The 24,477-nt window shown below is 37.0% G+C and overlaps 1 protein-coding gene and 1 non-coding gene across 12 annotated transcripts; both read right to left on the bottom strand.

Annotated features, from left to right (window-relative positions):
• Window positions 1-486: 486 nt before the first annotated feature.
• ldb1a (LIM domain binding 1a) lies at window positions 487-24,360 on the bottom strand. Of its 11 annotated transcripts, none has more exons than XM_048205110.1 (13): window positions 24,245-24,360; window positions 24,006-24,045; window positions 21,397-21,497; window positions 7,410-7,512; window positions 7,171-7,215; window positions 6,727-6,802; window positions 6,435-6,537; window positions 6,137-6,309; window positions 5,687-5,809; window positions 4,081-4,164; window positions 3,845-3,968; window positions 3,306-3,454; window positions 487-2,766 (listed from the first exon to the last, which is right to left on the bottom strand). In XM_048205110.1, exons 3-13 carry the CDS (start codon window positions 21,422-21,424, stop codon window positions 2,536-2,538), a joined length of 1,239 nt encoding a protein of 412 aa, XP_048061067.1. In that variant the 5' UTR covers window positions 21,425-21,497; window positions 24,006-24,045; window positions 24,245-24,360; the 3' UTR covers window positions 487-2,535. The 11 variants fall into 11 exon arrangements, with proteins under 11 accessions (XP_048061067.1, XP_048061069.1, XP_048061063.1 ...); XM_048205112.1 differs by having other exon boundaries at window positions 3,312-3,454; XM_048205106.1 differs by having other exon boundaries at window positions 6,435-6,540; window positions 24,245-24,359.
• Window positions 5,878-6,011, bottom strand: LOC125277684. Its single transcript, XR_007186968.1, has one exon. It is a non-coding gene; the product is annotated as a small nucleolar RNA SNORA13 (small nucleolar RNA).
• Window positions 24,361-24,477: the final 117 nt, after the last annotated feature.

The raw sequence follows: 24,477 nt of genomic DNA, 5'->3' as shown, positions 1-24,477 counted from the left end.
TAACCAAACAGTTTTGGTGACCATTGAGTTCCATTATGTGTAGAATAAATAAAATAAATAAATAGAAAATCTTCATGTCCCACATAGGTTTGGAACAACACGAGAGTTAGTCAATGAAACTCCAACAAATTATAAGGTAGTATAACTTAAGTTAAAGTATAACTAATAACATTTCTAAGCATTTACATCAAGGGACTTATTGTGTCTGTAAACTGCCCTAACAATTTACAGAGTTCTGTAAAAAAATAGGACATATTTCCTGGTGGCCTTCGATCACTACTATGAACAACCAGGTTGGCAAACCCAGCTCTAACTATAAAGTACAAAAAAAACTTTTACATCCGGAGATGTTTGCAGAGGATCTTCCTTGGAATACAGCATTGACTATTACAGCTATTCACTTTTTTCTTATCAGAAATGATGATAAGGAAACCTCACATATTTTTAATGTATCGTTGATGTGCGTTAACCACGCTCCAGGCATGATAGCTGTGAAAATGTGTTTTATTGGTACCATACATCAATTGTCAATGGGAGACACAAGGCAAAAAATATATTTGTAAAACAACCACAAACAAATGGGCTCTGAAAACACAGGAAAGAGCACACCTGCTTTATAGCTGACATGAGAAATGAACCCAAAACAACACTGACCAAATAAATGAAAAATGAATCTGTATGCTGTAGAATGGTTACATGTAGCTATATAGTCTCCGACCATTTGTACTGGTCAATGGAAGCCTTACAATGGAGTGCCCTCTGTTGATTTTAAAACCCAATACACTGTAACTTCAAAAGGGGCTTCTAGGATTATTTTTACATTATCCAAGGTTTAATAAGAACTCTTATTCAAGAACTTATATATCATCTTAGGTTAATGAAATAACATAAAAATGAAATAATGTACAAAGGCAACATCAAATACACAGCAACATGTATTGCCTCGATATAGAATGCAATGGCAAACACTTTAAAAAAATAAATACATTGTACATTGACTTAAAAACTATAATCTACCTTTATAGGTGAAAGGTAGTTGTACCTTTAATGCATCTAGAAACGATTTGAAATGAGAGGTTCAGCTTTACTTTTGACATATGAATGGGTGAAGGGCACAGGGGTCCTAAAGAAGAGTAAATAGAATTACACTTATACAGAACTTGGCTACAATCTTAAATATACAATCACAATTACACAAACAAAATGATGAAAAAACTAAATCGTAATATAAATGTGTAGATTAAAGGATCTTGCTCCTTGGTCTGTAGCATCAGGGAAGAAAAAAAAAAAACAATGGCTGGTATATTGAAATTACATTTTAGCAATTCGTGTGAATGACTGGGTTTACACAAAGGCATTGAGCTTGGTCTGTTCTTTTCAATAGGCTAAAAATCTCCAAGAAACAAAATCTTCATAGCTACGGTCTCAGGACTAAATGTCCCTCCAGCCGTTGTACTAACAGGGTGTTGTGCAGGATTTAGATCCTGCGAACAATGAGACTGTTACAGCTGCAATAGCAAATGTCTGACACATGCAGTTCCCAGACATACATGCTATGATCATGTAATCTCATTTTCAATGACGATTGAAACAGAAACAGAAAGACAGAGAGGTGTAAAGCTTAGAGCAAAGTAGCATCTACTTACAATAATATTGACAACAGTAACAATACAAAATTTGTTATTTTACATTGAGATTTGACAGCGTTTTCCAGTTAAAGATTATCAATTTTTTTTGTTTTAATAAGAACAAAATTCATCATAATCATTTTTTTTAAGAAAAATAGATCCAAAATACAGTGACAAGAGTGCAAAGGATATTTAGAGTTTTTGTTTGCTTGCTTATTTATTTTTTATCTTTAGAAATCGTTATAAAAAATAAAAAAAGAACAAGAAACCAAACAGAATGCAAACAATTAAAAAAAAAAAAAAAATGAAAAAAAAAAAAACTTCTTTGAGTCTGGCATAATGGTCAGGCAAGCTCTCAGTGACCATTTCGGGTATGACCAAACTCAAGAACCTCGATGCTTTACACTTTATTTAGTTTTACTTTAAGGACTTTACGTAGTGGTTCTCAACTCCGGTCCTCAAGCTCCGGAACTGTACAGGTTTTTGTTCCAACCAGGTCCTACAAAACAAATAATTGAGTTTTTAAAAATGGAGTGTTGGGTTTGAATCTGAGGTGCACACAATGGTCATATCACTAAACGGTTAGATAAAAAGTGATCCTTTCCTGTCAAGTGAGCACAACAGAAACGGCCTTGCGTGTCAAAGCACAGCACGCACAGAGAGACCCGAGGTTGGAACAATAACCCACAGCCTGATCGCTAAGCCTGATCGACACACAGAAACGGATGGTGTTGGAAACGACTCTCAAAGAAACAAAACAACCAACAAAACGGCATGTCTCATGGCGACGGAGGATGAGGAGGGCCAATTTCACATGTGACCAATTGAGGACTCTTCAGAGCAGAAGACTAGGACCGGGTCGTGTCCTCGAGCGGCTTCTCGAGCCTTTCGCTAGCCCCTAATACTTCTACTGTGATGACTGTGAGGTGGGGTTGTCATTTTTGCTCTCCTGGCTGGAGGGAGCTTTGCTGTTCCAGGGGCTGTTGGTGCCCAGGGCGGGGGAACTGTTGAAACTGTCCTCGTCGTCGATGCCATTGGCCGCATCAAACTGTGTGTTCTCCAGCCGCGTGATGAGCCGCTCATCCTCGTCCCCGAACTCCCCTCCCATCAGAGTGGGCTCTCCCACCACCATCACATCCTGCAGGGGACAGGAAGGGGCGCAAACATTATCCCCGCAACCCGGGGGTGCTCCGTAGGGGGACGCGGTGGCTTTCTACACCACATAGCAACTGCAGAAGGCACTGAGGAACTAGACCTCCACTATCCTGCCCACTACAAGCCCAAATCAGCACGGTGCACCAGCCACAGGAACTTAAGCCAGCAGCATGCTGTATGTGAAAAAGGCTACGTTCACCATGCTGAACACTAAATAGCTCTGCCATGGTGGGCATCCCGGATCCTTGAGTGCTGCACGGGTTTCATTCCACCTCGGGTCTCTAGTGTTGGCTGCGTCTCTGGAGCTCAAAACACCCAACAGACTGACAAAAAGCACAAAAAACCCACAGACCTGCGGCCCTAAAGGACCAGGGACTGCCCAGCATTGGATCATGTCCACTTGTCTCTATGTTGGGTCTGTCTTCCTAGTATTATACGTAACTTGAATATAAGCACTGGTCCACCCTCCTCCCGCTACCCATCTCCCACAGCTCAAAATGGACATCAAAATGAGATGCTTACAGGTACCTGGCTGGAGAGCGCAAAACTGCTGGCTGGACTTTTCTTTTTACTGTTGCTGTTGTTGTTGTTGCCCCCTCCGGAACTCATCGTGCTGCCGCCGGACATTTTTCGTTTCCTTCGCTTGTTGGGGGCTTGTCTCGCAGGCTCGGCTGAAGAAAGAACAGAGGGCAATATTTGAAACTCGCATGGGATCCCACTGGATGCAGAGTTATTACTATTATAGTTTATAATAATATATACAGTATTATAGTATATATATATATTGAATAAGTTTTTATTTACATTTTAAAGTTTTGGTTGTTTTTATAGTTGTTATATATAGTTATATATAGTTATATGTTTATATAGTTTTTTTTAATCAGTGTTGAGAAATGTTGCTTTGGCAACTAGCTGAAAAATAATTTTTTTTATACTTAATTTTTATATTTGATTTCAGTTAACATTTATTTCAAGTAACAAAAGTCTTTTTATGGTTTTAGTTTACTATAAAAACCCTGGCTGTTTGTTTGACTTTCAGATGAAAGTGGCTCGATTCTCACCTGGTGGGGCCACCATCCTCTGCCATTTCTGAAACAGACATGTTTTGAGGCAGTCTCGTGGGCTGAGACTGTACGTCTTGTGTCTGGACATCAGCTCCTGCATGGGCTCCAGGATTACACAAAGCTGTGGGAGAGGAAAAATCTGTTAGATGACAATGGATACGTAAAGCCACTGCAGCTGGAGATGGATTTTAATTCACATCTACCGTTCTGTAGACGGATGGAAATGAACTTACTCGGAGGTAGTTCAGCGTAGAGTTAGATAAGCCACATCTTGTGATGTTTTTTGATAGCTGGTCAAGCATTTGAGGGTCTTGTGCCTGTTGTGGAAGACGTTTAGTAAATTAACAAATAGCCCATGGTTTACCAAAGATAAGCACAAATCATTGTAAAAAAGAATCTTTTTTAAAAAACATGACATTAAGAAAAAAGAAGAAAAAATCTAGAGCTGAAATACTGCATACTATGGGAGACATTACATTTTTCCTTAAAATGTCTTAATTACGAAGTAAAAAAAATAATAAATATCACATCTACAGCTGAAATTATCTACAAATTATTGGAAAAATGGTCTGAATTAATGGTAGATATTACACTACAGAAACACTGTGAAAAATTATTAGAATTTAAAATTACTGTTTTTTTTAAAAAACTCGTTAAATTTCAAGAAAAAAGTCGAGATAAAATGTTGAGAATAAAGTAATTAAATTACGAGAAAAAAACTCGTTAAATTTCAAGAAAAAAGTCGAGATAAAATGTTGAGAATAAAATCATTAAATTACGAGAAAAAAGTCGTTAAATTACGAGAACAAATTTGTTAAATTATGAGAAAAATGTCGTTAAATTTCAAGAAAAAAGTCAAGAAAAATGTTGAGAATAAACTCGTTAAATTACGAGAAAAACTCGTTAAATTTCGAGAAAAAAGTCGAGATAAAATGTTGAGAATAAAGTCATTAAATTACGAGAAAAAAACGTTAAATTTCAAGAAAAAAGTCGAGATAAAATGTTGAGAATAAAATCATTAAATTACGAGAAAAAAGTCGTTAAATTACGAGAACAAATTTGTTAAATTATGAGAAAAATGTCGTTAAATTTCAAGAAAAAAGTCAAGAAAAATGTTGAGAATAAACTCGTTAAATTACGAGAAAAACTCGTTAAATTTCGAGAAAAAAGTCGAGATAAAATGTTGAGAATAAAGTCATTAAATTACGAGAAAAAAGTCATTAAATTACGAGAAAAAAGTCGTTAAATTACGAGAACAAATTTGTTAAATTATGAGAAAAATGTCGTTAAATTTCGAGAAAAAAGTCGAGATAAAATGTTGAGAATAAACTCATTAAATTATGAGAATAAAGTCATTAAATTACGAAAAAAAGTTTCTCAGAAAATTCTCAACATTTCTCAACTTTTTTCTCAAAATTTAACAACTTTAATCTCAAGATGGTTTTATTTTTTTATTATTGCTTGGCCCTAATCCTCTTCCGTAGAAAACAGTTGTGCTGCTTAATGTTTTTTTAGAAACCACAATACATTTGTTGCAGTATTCTTTGATGAATAGAAAGTTTAAAAGTTTGATTTGAAAAAGAAATCTTCTGTAACATTAAAAATGTATGTACTATCAATTTTTATCAATTTAATGCATCCTTGCTGTATAAAAGTGTATACAGCAAAAAAAAAAAAAAAAATCATACTAACCCAAAACTTTTGAATGGTAGTGTAAATACTTAATGATAGAGGGTTTTAGGACAAAAGTATTGTTCTAATAATCTCAATATAGTGCAGACTTGCAGGTACTGTAATGATGTGAACTGAAAACAGCACAAACAAATATCCCAAACTCACATGCATTGCCAGGATGCTTCTCGGCACAACCTCTCTGTGTTGTCTGATGCTGAAGTGCCACGTCTTTATACGCATCATGTCATCAAACATAAACTCCAGGTACAGTCTTCCCTCCACACACACCTGAGGAGATGAAAGGACTTATGTACTTTAAATGGCAATGGTAGAGATGGCCTACAATGATTCAATGGTTATGTTCTTATTGCAGAACTTATTTAATGGAAGTACTTTTTTTTCCATTTAAGATCACAACAAGAGTTAATGTAAGCCTTTTTTGACACCGCATTCATTTTGAAAAGAAATGAACAGGCAACACATAAAGGCTATTTTTAGGATTTATTTCTGACAATAAACTTTACAAGATGTGCGTTGTGTAATGGTGGTCATACCAAAGGATACGCTTAGTTAACGTATTAAAACTTTGACCATAAACGCAGAAGAAAATGATACCTGTGTGAACATGGGTTTGCCATTCTGTGTAACCATGGTGCACTGATCGCAGTCCAGGGACACAAAGTTATTGTGGAACGACTCCTTGGGATGTTTCAGCACATAGAAAAGTTCAGTGGCCCCTCCTTCAAAAATACTCCTGAAGTACCGAGGGATCAACGTCCTACCAATAGCTGAAAACAAGAAAAAATTTGGACTGAGTTACAGGGGGAAAAAACAGAATGAATGAGTTTCCTTATATCTATATTAGATCACTCAGGTCAAATCGCTGAAGTGACTTCATAAAACAGGATATTACTGTATCGTTTGGGTCCATCTTCCAGACAGAAAGTGATAGTCAGCATTGCATCATCTTCGAAAAACTCTGTAGTGAACGCATCCCACCACAAATTGTCACAATCCTGCTGAGAAAGCACAAACCACCCCCCAACACAATTCAACTATAGTCTTAATTAAAAAAAAAAAAAACTTTAAAAAAATGGGCAAAACAAGCAACATTTACATTGCCCGATTTTGTATGATATGCATGTAAATTGCATCTGTTTGCTTTGCATTTGTACCATGAATGTTGATAAAGTGGTTTCTCTTACCTCTGTCCAATTCTGTAGTCTTTTGTTGAGCTCAAATATTCTGTAGTCTGTTTGATTTCCATACGGTGTGTGCCTCCTGTAACATGACATGTATTATCAAGAAAAAATATATTTCAAATAAATGCTGAACTTTCTGTTCATCAAAGAATCACAATTTCCACAAAAATATTAAGCAGCACAACTGTTTTCAACATTGACAATAAAAAATGTTTCTTGAGCAGCAGATCAGCATGTTAGAATGATTTCTGAAGGATCATGTGACACTGAAGACTGGAGTAATGATGCTGAAAGTCAGCTTTGCCATCACAGGAGTAAATTACATTTTAAAATACACTGAAAGATGCAGTGAAGCCAAAAGCTTTTGTATGCATTTACACCCTGTTCTCTGTCTCTTGAAAATATACTGCCATGGACAAAGATATTAACTGCCAAATAAGAGCTTACCCTATTCCAGGTTCCATGTAAGAGGGGGGATACATCGGTGTTGGACTGAAATATAAGGAGCATTATGAAAACTTTAATAATAAGTGACTTTCATTTGAAATGTCTACTGTATAATCAGTGTGATAGGTGTTAGCTAGATGTCAAGAAACTATTTCTTCAAAAATAGAAAAAAGGCCAATTACTAGACACACACATGTAGTCTTCATCACGTAAAACATTGATCACAATATAAGTCTCACCCCACATCTCTATCCAGCATTGCTCCTGGGTGAAATGGAGGGAAGGCACTACCGTTGGGAGGCTCCTTTGGGGAGTACAGCTTGAATGACTTGGACGAACAGCCTATAGAAGTAAACACAGAAAGACAATGAGAGAGAGAACACAGTCCATTGAAACATAAAATACTGCACATTTTATATTTAGAGTCCATTTACACAATATACAGACATGCCTACAAAGACATCCATCATGATGCATTTAGTCCAGCTGTAGGTAAACAAGAAATGTCTATTTTTGTCCTGACTTCTCCACAACATCAGTCTTTTTATTATATATATATATATATATATATATATATCTAAATTCAAGATGACACTAAGTTATTCTTGTTCACTGACTAGCCTTGCAGTTAACTTGCATGTTGATCTGAGACTAAAGGAAATGACATCTTTAAATATTTCATTATTTCTCCAAAATAATAAATATGATAAATATATTTTTAAAGACTTCCAAGATAATTTCCCCACACCCTGGTAAGCAAACACCATGTGATCACATGACATTGTGATTATTTCCCTGTAGCTTATGCACAGCCCATCCCCCATCTCAAATGAAGGATTCAGTCCTGTTAGTCCTGCTATGCAATTCATCATGACAGCCAGTTAAAAGCAGAAACCCAAAAATAAGCCAAACAAAGACTAATCTAATATGCTGCACAATTCAATTCGCAATTTATTAAATGCAACATTCGTGCAGCACTTTATGTTTCTTGCATATTTTAGTTACAATATATAATGACCACACACTGAAATTAAACTGGAATGCAATTACTAGTTCAGGATGACCCCATCACACACCTTTTGACTAATTTCCATGACTATGATTTTTCTGTTGCTCATTATTTCTGAATATGTATTTACTTTAAAACATTTTATGGATATTTCAGTAGCCAATGAAATATTTAGAACTTAGCGCAACAAGAAACATTTATATTCACTATTGAAATATCGGTAGCACTTTATTTTACAGTCCTGTTCCCCATGTACATACTACATACTATGTCACAATTGGGTAATAACTAGGCACTAACCCTGAAGCTACACCTAAACAGTTATCTTATATTACTCAGTATTTTCTTAGGTAAGTACACTGTACGTATATGCATGTTAACACTATGTAAAATAAAGTGAAATATCCATGACTTTGTCAGGCCTGGAAATTACAATTTTACATATTCCTGATGTTTCCAGATTTTGCATACACTCTATGCTTTCTCAGTTAACTGAGAAAAGGAGGCAAGGTCACATACAGATCTGCCATTCTTCTAGTCTGATGTACATGTACCATCCTGTCAATGTTCTGGCTCTGTGAGTTTTATAGTCTTTGGTTTTAGTAATCAGCATAATTTGAATAAAACATTGAATAAAGACATATATTCTATCCCATCTTTTGGAAACATTAGAGGTGCTTTTTATAATGCATTTTAGAAATGTAATCAGTATAAATCTCATTCACGTCATTAACAATTAACGTCACACACACACACACACACAGTTTAACTTAACCCTCACTGCATTTACCAGAATAACAACGTTTTATAATGCTATCTACAAACAAAATAATTAAAGAGTCCATTTAAATCCTAAAAATTATCATTTAAAGCAATTAAAAACTCGTGATATTGCACATGATTAAATACTGCATTTACTGTATATTCACACAGATTAATAGTAACCACTTAATTCTCCTCTCTGTTGCTGAACACATTTGTGCTAAGCTACTATTAAGGTGTAGCCATACTAGATACATTTCATAACAAAGTGCATTGAACTACTATTAAAAGATTCTGCTCTTAAGTCAAACATTTATCGAATATGTATCTGTAGCAACTTGTTCCTAGCACGTCTCTATTTGTCTACTACAACGACAAACTTGATAGCCTAGCTTAGCCAGGCCTGGCTGAGTCCGAGCACAGGCGAGGCCCTGCACAGGTTAGCCGATTATCCGAACAGCGTAAACAGCATCACCATGGCGACGACATTCAGAGCATTTATTTCCGCGCTTTCTCGTGTTAAAACTAAGCGTTTCTATGACTTTACGTTGCATTGAAGCTCAAGCACACCTGCAGGAATCCAAGCAGGAATCCGACGCTCTCTCTCCCCGGTGTTTCCTGATTATAATCCCGGTCTGTCGGTCGCTGTTTTTAAAGCGAGGTGAGCTGAAACATCAGCTCCTTCAAACCATCGTGGTGTGCAAAAAACAGGTACAAAAAGCAGTTGCGGCGCTGGTAGTAGTAGACTGTGTTAAACAAGAACCGGACTCAAGGGGCAACGAGGAAAAGTGCCCGTGCAACCCTTTGTTCTTGATCATGAACAATGGTACAGGCCCTTCTTTCTCTCCGTGCAACCCCCCTCAACACTCCCTGCTCTGGTGGAGCATCAACCCCTCGCATTCCCATCCAATCAAACCCACCCCTCCCCCAGACACACGCTACTACTCACTGCTTTATAGTACAGTACGCGTAGAAACACTACTGTAAATGTTGTCAAAAGACAAACAAGACCATAGACTAAAACACTAGTTGACTAAACTTGTTAAATATGTAACATGAGTTAAATGAGTGCAGAGAGGATGCTGTGTTTACACATCTTCTGAAGACCCTGCCTATGGTTAAACATTCTCTAAAATTATTTTGTATTTGTATTATTTAAATTAATTGGAAACTTATATATATATATATAAAGATTCTATACTTTTTGTAATTGTTATATTTGAAGACTTCAGATGCAAAAGCCTCTAAGTGCCATCTGAAATTTTCTTATAAAATGAGCATTTTTATCAAGCTTGTATGTTTATATTCAGTTATTTCACTTTAATGGCAATAAAAAGGACCTATTAATTGCCATTAAAGGTGATAGAGAGGATTTTTTCGTCGACTGAGAATCCAGACTGAGTTTTTGAAATGAGCGCACGCGTAAGAACAGCCCCCCTCCTTCACAGCTCATTTCAAAGGAACGAATTGGAAAACGAATGTTTACCACCGGCATTCGCTGTGTCGTGTTAGTGGATTCATTATGTCGGACTCATCGCAGGTAACTCATAATCTGCAGTTGTTACTCCTGTCTCCTGACAAAAACATTGCATGCGGCGCCTGTAGTGTGGAAAGTTACTGGAGCGCGCAGCCGCGCTCGTCTCTCACAAGGAACGTCATGGCAGTGATTGACAAGCCAGAGGGCCAATCGTTTACGCGATGATCGCGTAAACGATTGGCTGATGTTTTTAAGGCCCTACCTTGTGCACGGATGATGTATATTAATATTATTACTTTCAGTGCACCTAATAAATAGTCTTTTATCAGTTAGTAAAGACAGTTTCAAGTAATATTGCAAAAATGTATAAAACAAAACATCCTATTTAGCACCTTTAAAGTGAAATTACTAAACCTAAACATACAAGCTTGTTAAAAATGCTCATTTTATAAGAAAATTTCAGATGGCACTTAGAGGCTTTTGCATCTGAAGTCTTCATTTATGTTTTTGAATTGGCCATTTCATGAATAACGTCACAATTGAAGTCATTTGGATGTTTCAACTTGTAAACAAGTTGTGAACCTGTCTATAAAAACCTGAATTGCCGGAATTTTTAAGGTTTAAATGATTTATTACAATAATACTAGGTCATGGTGAAATACACATAAGCCATTGTCCTTAAATAATCTAAGCTTATTGGACAATAAACTTAGAGGTGTAGAAAACTTATTTAGAATTATAAGAGGTTTAAGATGTTTTTTGTAACCTGTTGTGTTTTCTTTACAAACACCATGGTGATTAGTAAGACCTAAGACCTTGGGACTATTTTAAATGAATTAAAATATTTTAGGAGTTACATGGAAAATAAGCAAAAGATTATGACTGACTCTTATTTTTGATCATGACTTACAGAAACAGGGTGATAGTGGTGTTGCCTTGCAAAAGAGGTTAAAGGGATAGTTCACACAAAAATTCTGTCATCATTTACTCACCATGTTGTTCTAAACCTGCATGAATTTCTTTCTTCTGCTGAACACAAAAGAAGATATTTTTAAGAATGTCAGTAACCAATCGGTTGACAGACCACACTGACTTCCAACGGGGTCCATCAACTGTTTGGTTACCGACATTCTTAAAAATATCTTTTGTGTTCAGCAGAGGAAAGAAATTCATACAGGTTTGGAAGAACTTGAGGGTACGTAAATGATGACAAAATTTTAATGTTTGGGTGAACTATCCCTGTAACATCTGGGCAGGTAACTGGCTGAAAGGCTGCTGGCTCAGTCCTCTAATCAGTCATCAACTTCCACCTCTGATCAATCATAATTCAAAATTACAGGCAGGAGTCTGAGCAGTTATGGAAATAAAGGGATCTCCAGGAACAGCATTAACGCCTCTGCTGCAAAGGGACTGTCTCTGTAATTTGGCACTTTTATATGGCGATGTCACAAAAACAAATGCTGTCAAATGTTCAAAGGCAATAAACTGATATGCAAATTCTATCATGCTGAACTCTTGCCTTGTGATATCAGTGCTTTAATAATGTTTTCACAGAGAAAGCTCAGCATGTTTTTTTTGTAAAGAGGAGAGTAAACCTAATGAAATACTGATAAAAGACTATAAGAGACACTTGCAAAAATCAATAATAACAATGTTAATAATAATAATGACAATAATAATAATGTTTTAAAATGTCTTTGCATCACACTAAATAAATCACATAGTTTTTTGTTTTTTTTCCTGTTAATTATATCACAAGTATGTCACTTGGATCAAAATGCCAGTTTCTTTAAATGAAATGAAATGAAATGAAATAAACACTTGGTCAGTTTACTCGCACTGATGTTATTTCAAATCCATATATATATATATATATATATATATATATATATATATATATATATATATATATATATATATGTGTGTGTGTGTGTGTGTGTGTGTGTGTGTGTGTGTGTGTGTGTGTGTGTGTATCTGTGGAACACAAAAGAAGATATTTTAAAGAACATTGACTTGTTGTATGGACAAAAAAAACTTTTTTTATGCTCCGCAAATAAAAGAAAGTCAGACAATTGACATGAGGGTGAATAGATGATGACTTAAAATTCTTTCTCTTTGGCTGTGGGTCAAATCAGCATAATGAATTCACAATGAATTGCTGTGGGTCACATGTAGGCACGTGTGATGGTTCAGACCCCGTCTCAGATAGATCAATATCGCCCTCTAGTGTAACGAACGCGCAAAACCCTAAATCTCCTGAATTCACAGGAGTGCAGCACAAATTTAGCGAGAAAGCTACGAGTTAACTTCACTCTACGACACGAGTGATGCTTATTTAAGTGAGCGTGTGTAATCAGGATGACAGGTAACTCAGCATGGGTATGTTATTTTAAAAGTCTGAAGACTTGAGGATCTAATAAGCTGCTCGGTTAAATGGCACATTCAGACACTAAAAGATAATAGCTCAACTTACACCGGGGGCTGTTGCTGAATTCATTTATTAACTTTATGAAGCTTTATGAACGTCCTTCGTGTGCAGCAGTGAAGCTGTTCTCATTTTAACTCCTCTGGTTTGAATGAAGGATTGCCTCTGTGGAGAAAACTCCATCCTTCACCGCCATGGCTGACAAAATCTCTCTCCCTGATGAGGCCTCTGCTTCCCTCGCAGTGCTCCAGGGGCTCTTTGTTATGCCACTGCCTCATCTCTCCCAAACACAAGCACAGGAGGAGCCATGTGCCTCGCGCTCACCCAGGCTGCTCACAGCTACACGGCTGGCAGAGCGCGATAATGCTCTGGCGACAGACGACATATGTGAGGGCCATACTAACTACTGTGGGGGACTGACTGCAGTACAAATCATATCTAGTCTGTCCTCCACTCAGAGGAATGTGCAGGAAAGTAATCTCATGATGTGCTGTTCACAAAAGGTAGTCTACACATTTGAATTTTTAATGAAATCTGTGTAATCAATCCCTAAATCCTGATTATTAGGATTTATATTACTGAATGTGTGAATATTTTGTTTGGGGTTCCCATGGTCCTGGAAAACCTGAAAATTTTAGGGAATTTCAATTTGAAATTAATAAAGTCTTTAAAAGTCATGAAGATTTGTAGTGTTTCAAAAGTTAATTTAAATATTTTATATTCTGAAGTGTTGCACTTCTTTGTGAGATCTTACAGATCTGAATTATTATCCAGTAGGGGTGTGACGAGATTTCTCGTCGAGGCGAAAAGTAGTCTCGTGAAATTGCCATGACAGAGCATTAGGATGATTAGGAAAGAATATGCCACCGCTACGTTTACATTACGCCTCCGCTGTCGTTTTGCTTTGTAGCTATTTAAATAAAAAACATTTAATTCAGTTGGATAACAGTCGCCGCCGCTCCATATTTACAGAGAACGCGCGAGCGCTGAAAGTGAAAGTAAACGTGAGCGCGCATTCAAACACGATTTCAATGCCCCGCATTTTGAAAGCGGCTCCCTGATGCATGCAAATATCTCTCAATATGAAAGCTATTTTAGGCTGGGCAGTGTAGTTGTAACCATCTCTTAGCTCTGTATCAAAGAAAAATTTGGTCTTATTATTTGGTCTTATTATTTGCACTTTGAATATTGAGAGTGCGATTATGGTTGCACTTATAGTAAAGTGTTACCATAAAAATGAATAACAGTTTTCTCTTAATCTTATTAAGCACAAACAGTAAGGTTTCATTTGTTAACATTAGTTAATGCACTGTGAACTATCATGAACTAACAATGAATGACTATTTTTATTAACTAACATAAAGATTAATAAATACTGTAGCACATATATTGCTCATTGTTAGTTGATGTTGGTTAATTAATGTTAATAAATGAGACCTTATTGTAAAGTGTTACCATTTTTATTTATACTGTTTTTATTTCTATGATCAGTTTGTGGAAAGGAGTTCAGTTAGGAGGTCAAAAGTTGTAGAAGCTCATAAATCATGTACAGTAAGGTCTGAAGAGACTGAAATCATACAGAAGAGAAATCAGTCAGTTGAGTTTGTGGCAAAACCTTTTACAGTACTTGAGTATTGTTGTCTTTTACTGCATATGATAATTCATACTCAGAAAGTAGAACTTAAATGACATTCATTACAAGATGATTACTTAAAACATTTCAAATACACCTACAGAATATTTTTTCTAGTCATGTATTTCACCATTGAGGTTTTCTTAAAAATAGTGTGTAAAAATCTTGTCTCGTCTCGTCTCGTCTCGTGAACTCAATCTCGAGTCTCGTCTTGTCTCGTGAGATACCTGTCTCGTCACACCACTATTATCCAGTCATCACAAACTGGAAAAATCATGGAAAAGTTGTGTTTTTTTTTTTTTTTTATCAAAAATATTTCGGTACAAAATTACAGTAGGAAAACATGAAATTCAAGCATATTTAAATGTTTTATCAAGTTTTATGTTATTATATATTTATTATAAGTTTTATTATTTAAATTTGTTATGTAGTTAATCATAAAGCTAGGCTATTCTTAAAATGTTCTTTCAGGAGACTTCTTTCAAAAATCCCAAACTTTTGAACAAAATGTTTTTGGTAAGTTTTTTTTTTGTTTTGTCTCTTATGCTCACCAAGGCTTTATTTGATCCATTAAAACTGTAATATTGTGAAATATTATTACAATTTAAAATAACTTTTTTTCTATTTTAAAATGTAATTTATTCCTGTGATGGCAAAGCTGAAATTTCAGTATCATTTGCTCCAGTCTTCAGTGTCACATGATCCTTCAGAAATCATTCTAATATGCTGATTTGATGTTTAGGAAACATTTCTTATTATTATCAATGCTGAAAACAGTTTCATATTTTTGTGGAAACCGTGATATATTTTTTAAGGATTATTTGATGAATGGAAAGTTCAAAAGAACAGTATTTATTTGAAATATTAATCTTTTGTAACATTATAAATGTCTTTACTGCTTTTGATTAATTTAATGCATCCTTGCTGAATAAAAGTATTACTTTCTTTCTTTCAAAACAAAACAATAAAATCTTTCTGATGCTAAATATGACTCACCTTTACTAAAGCAATGTGCACACTTTAAAAGCCTGCCTCTGTTTCAACAGATGATGATGTTCTGATGACCCAGCAGGGATCAAACTGCCTCTTCAGGCCTTATATAGCTCCTGCTCTACAGGTGATTCCTTTCTTTTCATCACAAACCACTCATTACCACCTAAAAGTCTTACAGGCCTTTGATTGCCAGAGACATATGCAAAGCTAAGTGAACCCACTCGTGGATTAAATTGACTGGCTTTTTTTGTTGCAAGCATCTCTTTAAGCTGTTAAATCACTTGGAAACATGCGTTGCACTGCTGTGAGAGAAAATAAGAAGGCTCTGAAATGTCCACGCTTAACAAATACACAGTGAATACTCTGCTGCTGCACTGCAGTGGTTGCTGGTTAAAGATGTGGGCAAAGCACTTAACCTTAGGTCGCTCCATGGGGACTGAACATGTAATAAATATACTGTAAGTCACTTTGGATATGAAAGTGTCTGATAAATGACTAGTAAGTAACTGTGGTGTTTGTTGACTTTGTTGGCAAACACTCTATGCTATCAAACACCAGTGTCAGACCTCAGAAAGCAGCAGAAGAAATACTGGATGAGAATGCAGAGAAAAATCAATGAGCGGTAAAACACACTGAGGAAAACACATTTGCTGTCATTGGGAATAAACCAGTTCTGGCACTTTAGGTGTTCCCTACATAAAACACACACTTCAGGTATAGAGAGAGTGTGAGGGTCTGTTGTTATCAGACTCAGTGTGTTTCCCTTGGCAACAGCAGCCGCAGGGACGGGTCATGGGAGTTTATTGAGGTCTCAGGAACCACTGAGTTGGAAATCATAGAGAAGCAAACAGCTGATCCTCGTCTCTCTACAATATACAGATGCCTTTGCTTACTTTTCCTTTTACTGCTGCAGTTCTGATTTTTTACATTTCTTTCTTACATTTACAATCGCTTATCTATGTAATTATTTGGGATCAACTAAAGCACTGCCCTTTTTGTGATTACAAAACTACATTTTTACACTTGTATATATTTCTATATTTTAAAGGTGCCGTAGAACATCTTTTTAAAAGATGTAATATAAGTCTAAGGTGTCCCCTGAATGTGTCTGTGAAGTTTCAGCTCAAAATACCCCATAGATTTTTTTTAATTCATTTTTTTAACTGCATATTTTGGGGCATCATTAAATATGAGCCGATTTAGGCTGCGGCCCCTTTAAATGCTCACGCTCCCCGCCCACAGAGCTCGTGCTTTCCTTAAACAGTGCATAAACAAAGTTCACACAGCTAATATAACCCTCAAAATGGATCTTTACAAAGTGTTCGTCATGCAGCATGTCTAATCGCGTAAGTATGGTACTTATTTTGATGTTTACATTTGATTCTGAATGAGTTTGAGGCTGTGCTTCGTGGCTAACGGCTAATGCTACACTGTTGGAGAGATTTATAAAGAATGAAGTTGTGTTTATGAATTATACAGACTGCAAGTGTTTAATAATGAAAATAGCGATGGCTCTTGTCTCCGTAAATACAGTAAGAAACGATGGTAACTTTAACCACATTTAATAGTACATTAGCAACATGCTAATGAAACATTTAGAAAGACAATTTACAAATATCACTAAAAATATCATGGATCATGGATCATGTCAGTTATTATCGCTCCATCTGCCATTTTTCGCTTCAACTATGCCGAGGTAAATTAAATTTTCAATTCGATGGCACCTTTAATGACTTGTGCAAATTACTTTTACTACTCTTACTGCAACTAAATTACACCGATAGGTGGCGACAAGTGATTCTCTATAGCCTAACGAGTCATGATTCAGTCAAGGACAAAGCTACGGTGAATTCGGAAGCCTAATCGCATAATAATCCTTCTGTTCTTAGTTTTAATATCATATATTTAAAAGATATATTAAGAGAAGTATGGTTGTACGCTATTCCGAATTCATCCCAATTGTTTTTATGAGTGAGTCATTGATTCATTCAAGAACGGATAAGCCATTGCTGTGTTGCTGGCTTCGTTTGGAACTATTTTCGATGGCGGAGCAAAAACAGACAAACCAACTGTTAATATAGATATTAATACAAGATATTAATTTCATAACGGATTTTTTGTTTTTAGGAGAAACAACACAAGTAGCCTACAAAGAAATAAAGCTGCCAATAGAATACAATAATTTTTAATTCGTTAGAAAGCAGAATGAAACATTAATGATGTCAAATTCTATAAATGTGGTTAAAAAAAATGACTGCGTAAAAATGTTTAATTTACACTTTAAGTTATGCTGGCTGACTTACACTGCCCTGAAATTGAACAATTAATTGTCAGAATCTGTAAATGTGGTTAAAAAAGGTTTTTGACTGCCCTAAATCACATAATACCCTAAATTACCTAAATATTCAGCAAATGTGGTTAAAAAAAAATAAAAAAATGCATATTTAAAATAAATCAATTAATTTCCTTTCAAATGTTCTGCAGAATCCCAAGCACCCATTTGCATCCTGTGGTTCCCAGAAGGACCCCAGTTTGAAAACTTATGGGAAAAAGCACAGCTCTCATCATAAAGCTGCACATTTTAAGGTATCATTCATTTCCATCGCACAAACGGTCACACGCCAAAGTTTAATACTAATAGAGGTACAAATATAAGCAATAGCAAAAGTAACGCTTATCCTACGATGCACCATTAATAAATCTTCATTTAGTCCATAAAATCACGTGTCCTTTTTGTTCAGACAGCGCATCGATTCTTACAGTGGTGGAGTTGTGCAGCTGGCAAATGCCAGCTCTCATCTAATATTTCCTCACCATCATTGACACGTGACATAACGAGTTCTAACATCCCCGTCTAATGCTGACAAGTTGAGGGGAGCTGATTTTCTGCACAGGAAGCCATTTTGTTCTAGCTCTGTAATGAGACAGATCTGTGAGCCACGGGCTGGAGAGGGGGGAGACGTTGCACACGCGCACACAAATGCACACTAAACGCACCATGCACAGGCATTGCCAGTCCAGCAGAGAGATGGTAAATCAGCGCAGCTTCTCTTAACTTGACAGGCACACCCTAACCCTTTCGCTGTTGTGCAACTTGAAACAGGCTCGCTTTGTGACTATTTTAGCTTTGCTTAAAGTAATTTCCTTCGAATCAAGGGGCCATGTGACTTTCTGCGTGAGGTAACAGGACACATGCTGATATCAAGTACTTGTGGGTAAGAGGTAGAGAGTCGAGTGGCAGAGAGCAGCTGGATGGAGCTTAGTATCATGTAAATAGCTCACATGTAAAAGCGTTGGTATGGGTTGTTATCTAGCTCAAACAAAGCTATAAAAGAGGCCATTAAAAGCGTGCAATCCGTGCTCAGCGATATATCCGCAAATCCAGACAGGAAGATCACGGCAGCCCACTGTACGTGCAGCCCACACGAGCATAGGAATGTAAACAAACCAGACTTCAAACGAAACCTGTGTTGAGGGGAGGGACGTGCGCTGTAAGCACAGATTGCATCGTGTTTCTGACAGAGGTGAACATCACAAGCAGATTTTTACGGTGCTCCTCTGCCTTTTATGAAATGGCGCAGTGGGACCTCACACAAAAGCAAGAAAGAGCCGTCTCTTGCACTCCAAGCCTCCGCTTCAGTCTCGCTCTTTCTTCTCTTCGCCCTCTTTCCCGCCTCCCTCTTCACAAAAAAGGAAAGCAATCAGACAGGACACATGTCTGTGGAAATTTCCATGACTACGCTCGTAAAAATGTACCCTTGTGACTTGATTTTAAACAAATGTTATGTGCCAAATTTTGGCTTGTTTATCAATGGGGTTGCCAGAGAGGCTTTTGTGGTTGGCTCTTGCGCTGAGATAAAAATCTGACTTGAGAGAGTCTGAAGAAACTGCTTGCCTTGTGTTTATGGCACAGAAACAATCCCCACACCGGTCCAAACTTGCCTTGATGCCATTCACCCTGTTTTTAATCTTTATCACAGTGAGGGAGAGGACAAGCATTTTGTTCCTTGTAATTGTGATTATCTTTCCACGATGCCACAGATCTCAGGAACATGAAGTTTGGTACTTGGAAACTCCTATAGACTGAACATATGGACTCTATTAAAAACGTATTTAAGTGATTCAGAGACTATAACTTGTGAGAGAGAAAGACTGGGTCAGAAACAAGGCTGCCTTGTGTCTAATGGTGTAAATTTGTCCTCTCTATTTAGGTGACGGCGCACACTGGGCTCCACAGCAAAGTCAACATATGCTACATCACTGCTTCCATCATGCTTGACCACACTCGAACAAGCTACGCACATTCATTCACAGGTAACCTTTGGACTTAAGAGACTAAGATTCCAAAAGGTTAAAGATGGCAAAAGAATGAGGAAAGCAGCTTTATATCATCATTGTGTCACTCTTAACGATTTTACACAAGGTGTATGGTCAAAGTTTCATGTTGCCATTGATTTGACCACACAGTTCTGTTAAATCTGGTTTAGAGATTCCCTATGAGGATACTCGCTGTTAGATCACCAGCATGGAGCCATGTCTCCAAGAGCATCACTTGAATCTCAGCCAAGGCCAGTGGTGCTAACATTTTTATGAAGATTCTGTCCCATAGTAGAGTGTGGCACTAGCAACACAAAGGTCATGGGTTCGATTTGAACTCATCAAATGCATACTTTAAATGCAAGTAAGTTGCTTCGGATATATTCATGTAAATATTAATATTTTTAAAACATAAAAATGTAAGATTTTTTAAATACAAATAGTATGTATATATATATATATATATATATATATATATATATATATATATACACTTTGTATGATATGTTATATATATATATATGCATAATTATAACAGAAATTTATAAATACAAATGATACATTTACATATATATGCATAAATGTACTTTAAATATTTAAAACTTTTTATAAAAAATTAAATGAATTCCTACATAAATTATCAGTTTGATAGTTATGTATAATACATATAAATAAACATGAATAAATATATAGAAATTAGAAATATATATAACTATGAATAAATATAAAACCAATTGGTATGCAAAAAAGTAATAATACTAAAAAATTAATATAACTATTTATACAAATATATAAATATATATTTTAAAAAACAAACAAACAAAAAAACACTGATTTATGCCTGTGACTAATTGTGCAATTCCTCTTATATACATTTGTTAAGACAGATGTCTCTATTCAACAGTCTCAAAGTAAGAACAGCTGCCAAAAAAGTCAATGCCTTTGATTTCAAACTCCTTCAATATGTGAAAAAATGTTTGCAATGCAGATAAATGAATTTGTGTTGGAAGTTTTTTCCGTTACAGAAACAATCCATATATTATTCCCTGCCATCAGCACAAATGGAAAAAGAACATGATTCATTAAGGGAAAAAAAGAGAATATGTTTTTCATAACCGTCAGAAGGTTAAACTGCCACAATGTCCTGTTCAATCAGAAGCCTTTACTTGTTTCTCTATGCAAAGCACTTTAAGTTGCGAGTGAAAGCTGACGTCATATGAGAAAGGAAAGCACTCCGTGCAACTATACACACCAGTCAGGGAGGCTATTCAAGTCACAGCAATGTCCAGGAAGTCTCTGCTCTGAGTTCACACAAATTTCTTGCACAAACTAATGCATGCACAAATAAAATACACAAACGAACTTCTAAAACAAATGTCGCCGTACAGGAATGCTTATTTATTTAATGCTCCTTTCCCATTCAAATAAACAGGCCATAGATACAGTGCAGAATGCAACATATGACCTAAGTGGCTCCACATTATTGGTGCATGAGAGATGTGAAATCTTCCAGGTATAGTCTTCTCCCTTTCATTCCCAAAAACCCCATGTTGTTTCGCAACTCCTGCCTGAAGCCATCCATGCAGAAGAGATGGAATTAGAGCTCTTACCTGGGCAAGCACAACCTCCAACAGACATCTTCTCACATGTTTGGCACTGCTCTTAATGAAATGGTGTTGTTCAGTCCACGCACTGTTAGCATGGGCTTCTTCTGAGAAAGAGAAACAGGCAGAAAGGGGTGGGGAGTCAGTAGGAGGAGGGCACAAAAATCAAAATGTAGAAACAAGAGCTCAGCGAGAAACAGGAAGTAGGAATTACACTCCTGCTCGACACTGCGCCCAGGTTCATTAATATGCAAATTGCAATACTTGTGGGAGGGAGAAAATATGAGAGTGAGAGAGAGACAGAGAGTGTGTGTGTGACACAGGAGAGGATCAGAGAGGGAGGGAGAAGGGAAGCGAGAGCCAACATTGTCAAAGTGACCTGTGAGGCACATTTTAGAGCACACTGGCCATGTGATGCTGTTCTTTTTTTCTCTCCATGTATTGCCTATTTTTGCCTTGTGCTGCTAACGGAGATAAACAGAGGCAGCCAGAGCCCAGAGGCACGGAGTCATTACCGCCTAGTGGAGCTACGACACACAGCATAAACACACACATGCACACGTACAGCCTGCCCTCCTGATGCTCCCTGGGGTCTGCTGCACAGCTCACCCCTGCCAGAGTGAAACACACACACTCTATATGCTGCATGACTGATCTCCCTTCTCCTCATACAGCTGTCCTTCTCCTCTCCGCATTTTCTGTGAATGTCACTAACCTATGCATTGCTGTGCGTTGTTCTTTCTTTGATACATTCACAAAAAGTAGTGTGGTGTAGAGATGCACAATATATTGGTATCATATCAGTTATCAGCCAATAAATATACTAGATTTAAAAAAAAAAAAAAAAAAAGATCTGTATCAGTCAGTATTGGATATTTAGTGGTTCATGCTCATTTCCCTCATTTTTTCATTTAAATTACTTTCATCATCATCTAACAAATGTTAATATTTGTATAATAAACATTTTTATGCATATATTGTAAATGCAATATATGTAAATATAAAAGTTATTAGTAAATATGTGTTATAGTAAATCATAATATAAAACACTAATAATTTAATATGCGTAAGCATTTAAAACATTTGTAGTTTTTTTATTTATTTAGAGTAAAAGATAGATAGATAGCATGGTATTTACATGGTACTTCTAAGAATACCATGGTTATTCAATGTCCAGAAACATAGTAATACCTTTTTCTGAAATTATAGCTCTGATTTACTCTTAATTATAACAGATTGATTTTGTTATTGGTTTCTATATTCATAATGCATGATATCTACAATCATGTTACTTTTAGGAATAGCATGCCATTTCCATTGCACATGTCCAAAAACATGGTAACCTTTCTTCTAAGTATAATAACTTATTTATTCATAATGATTTTCTTAATGGTTATCATATTCATATAGCATGATATCTACACGGTACATCAAAGTACCACGGTCTTTCCATGGTACATGTCAAAAAAACATAGAAATACCTTGTTTTATACATGTAGCAACTGTCATTTATTCATACAGACAAGAAAATGGTTCAGTTAATGGCTACAGACAGTTTAGATTAAAAATTCAAAACGTACCTGTGGCACTGGGACATCGAAGAGACGGCCCAGGGAGTGAGCTAAGGTGTCTGATTTCTTCAAGGAGCCAGTGTTTAAAACTGACCGAGCATTCACAGAAAACACTACAATTTAGAAGTTATTCAGTTTGTAATTAAAAAAAGCTCAGCATTTGTCTTTGTCTCTAAGTGCAGGCTCACATCTTCAATCCTCCCTGTTTCAGAGACTCATTGGCTATCTCATAGTCCCAAAGGACAGACAGAGGTCCCTGTCCACATGGCACCCACTCTGTGTCAGCCCCACGATCGACCCGACGCCTCCCCCGCTCTGCCCTGCTTCTCCCTTCTCAAAGCCTGTCCCTCCAGTGGGCTGTGCTTCTAACTACCGAATCTCACACACCACTGGTCCTTTACGTCCCCTGTCAAAGCCGCCTGACAACTCCAGAGAGGGGGGGTGGGAGCGAGCACTCAGCAACCTCTTGATTTCACAGACTCCCATCCAGCGTATCTAGGGAACAGTGCACTGCTTTCATCGCACTGCTGTTATTACATGTCACCTGTCACTCAAAATCAATATGCTGACACTGAGACAACACTCTCAATCCCACACAGGCACGAACGACCAGCCAATCAGATATAAAATCGGATGTATTCCCCGCAATTATTTACTCTTAAAATGCCTCTGATGAACTCATTTGATTTACTTTCCTCAGCCGAGAGGAGCCGCGGTCCAAAACGCAGTGAGCGAAGAACAAAGAGAGCCACTCCATGGAGAATAATTTCACATTGAGGGGTTTCCTTGCGCCGCTATAGGAAATGGCTTTTTGTTTTCAGAGCCACAGATTGGCTTTGAAGCGCTGAGCCTCGGGAGATGCTCTTCACCACAGACTGCACAATCAGGTCTCCCTCCCTCCCTCTCCTTCGTCCTCAGTCACACACTCTCACACTCCAACTCACGGCTCTGCTGAAAACAAAGATGATCCCTCCTCTGTCTTTCCTCTGACACCACCATTGTTGAAGCCTAGATGTTTACCTGCGTGCGCTGACACTCACTCACCTTCCCTCGCAGTTACGGCGGCGTTCCTGGTGCTGTCGTGCTGTCGAGAAACAAACAGAGAGGAAGGATCTATAATCAACTCCTGATCCAATTAAGTGCGCGAGAAGACAACAAAAAAGAAAAAGACAACAAAAAAGAAAAACAAGTCAGCTAATCACCACTTGAATTTTTAAAAACAAAACAAATGAATCTAATCAAGTTAAGAAATGTTCCACATTGTTTGTCTCACCACAATTTACCTCTTCGGGGTCTGTGCTGTTTGTGGTAGTCGAAGCTCGGTGTATTGATGATCTGGAGCTGGGTCAATTAGCCCTAAAAAGCATGGACAGAGAAAGAGAGAGAGAGAACGTAGAGGAGAGCAAAAGGAGGAGGCGGGAGAGAGCGCACGGATCCACTGGAATAAATATGACGCAGAGCCAGAGCAACTTCTCCAGCCCGCTGTACCCAGCGAGGGCACTGTCACCATGGCAAC

Source organism: Megalobrama amblycephala, linkage group LG10 (assembly GCF_018812025.1).
Source record: "Megalobrama amblycephala isolate DHTTF-2021 linkage group LG10, ASM1881202v1, whole genome shotgun sequence".
In the NCBI taxonomy this organism is placed as follows: domain Eukaryota; kingdom Metazoa; phylum Chordata; class Actinopteri; order Cypriniformes; family Xenocyprididae; genus Megalobrama; species Megalobrama amblycephala.
This window is presented reverse-complemented; position numbering and strand designations above follow the sequence as displayed.

What these genes read in the sequence shown, in the direction of transcription:
- ldb1a (XM_048205106.1), bottom strand. Translation starts at nt 21,424, where the DNA reads ATGTCTGTTGGAGGTTGTGCTTGCCCAG. An exon ending in ATGCTGGATAGAGATGTGGG is followed by an intron (nt 7,216 to 7,409) that starts GTGAGACTTATA and finishes CTTATATTTCAG; the next exon opens with TCCAACACCGATGTATCCCC. An exon ending in AGATGGACCCAAACGATACA is followed by an intron (nt 6,310 to 6,434) that starts GTAATATCCTGT and finishes TCTTGTTTTCAG; the next exon opens with CTATTGGTAGGACGTTGATC.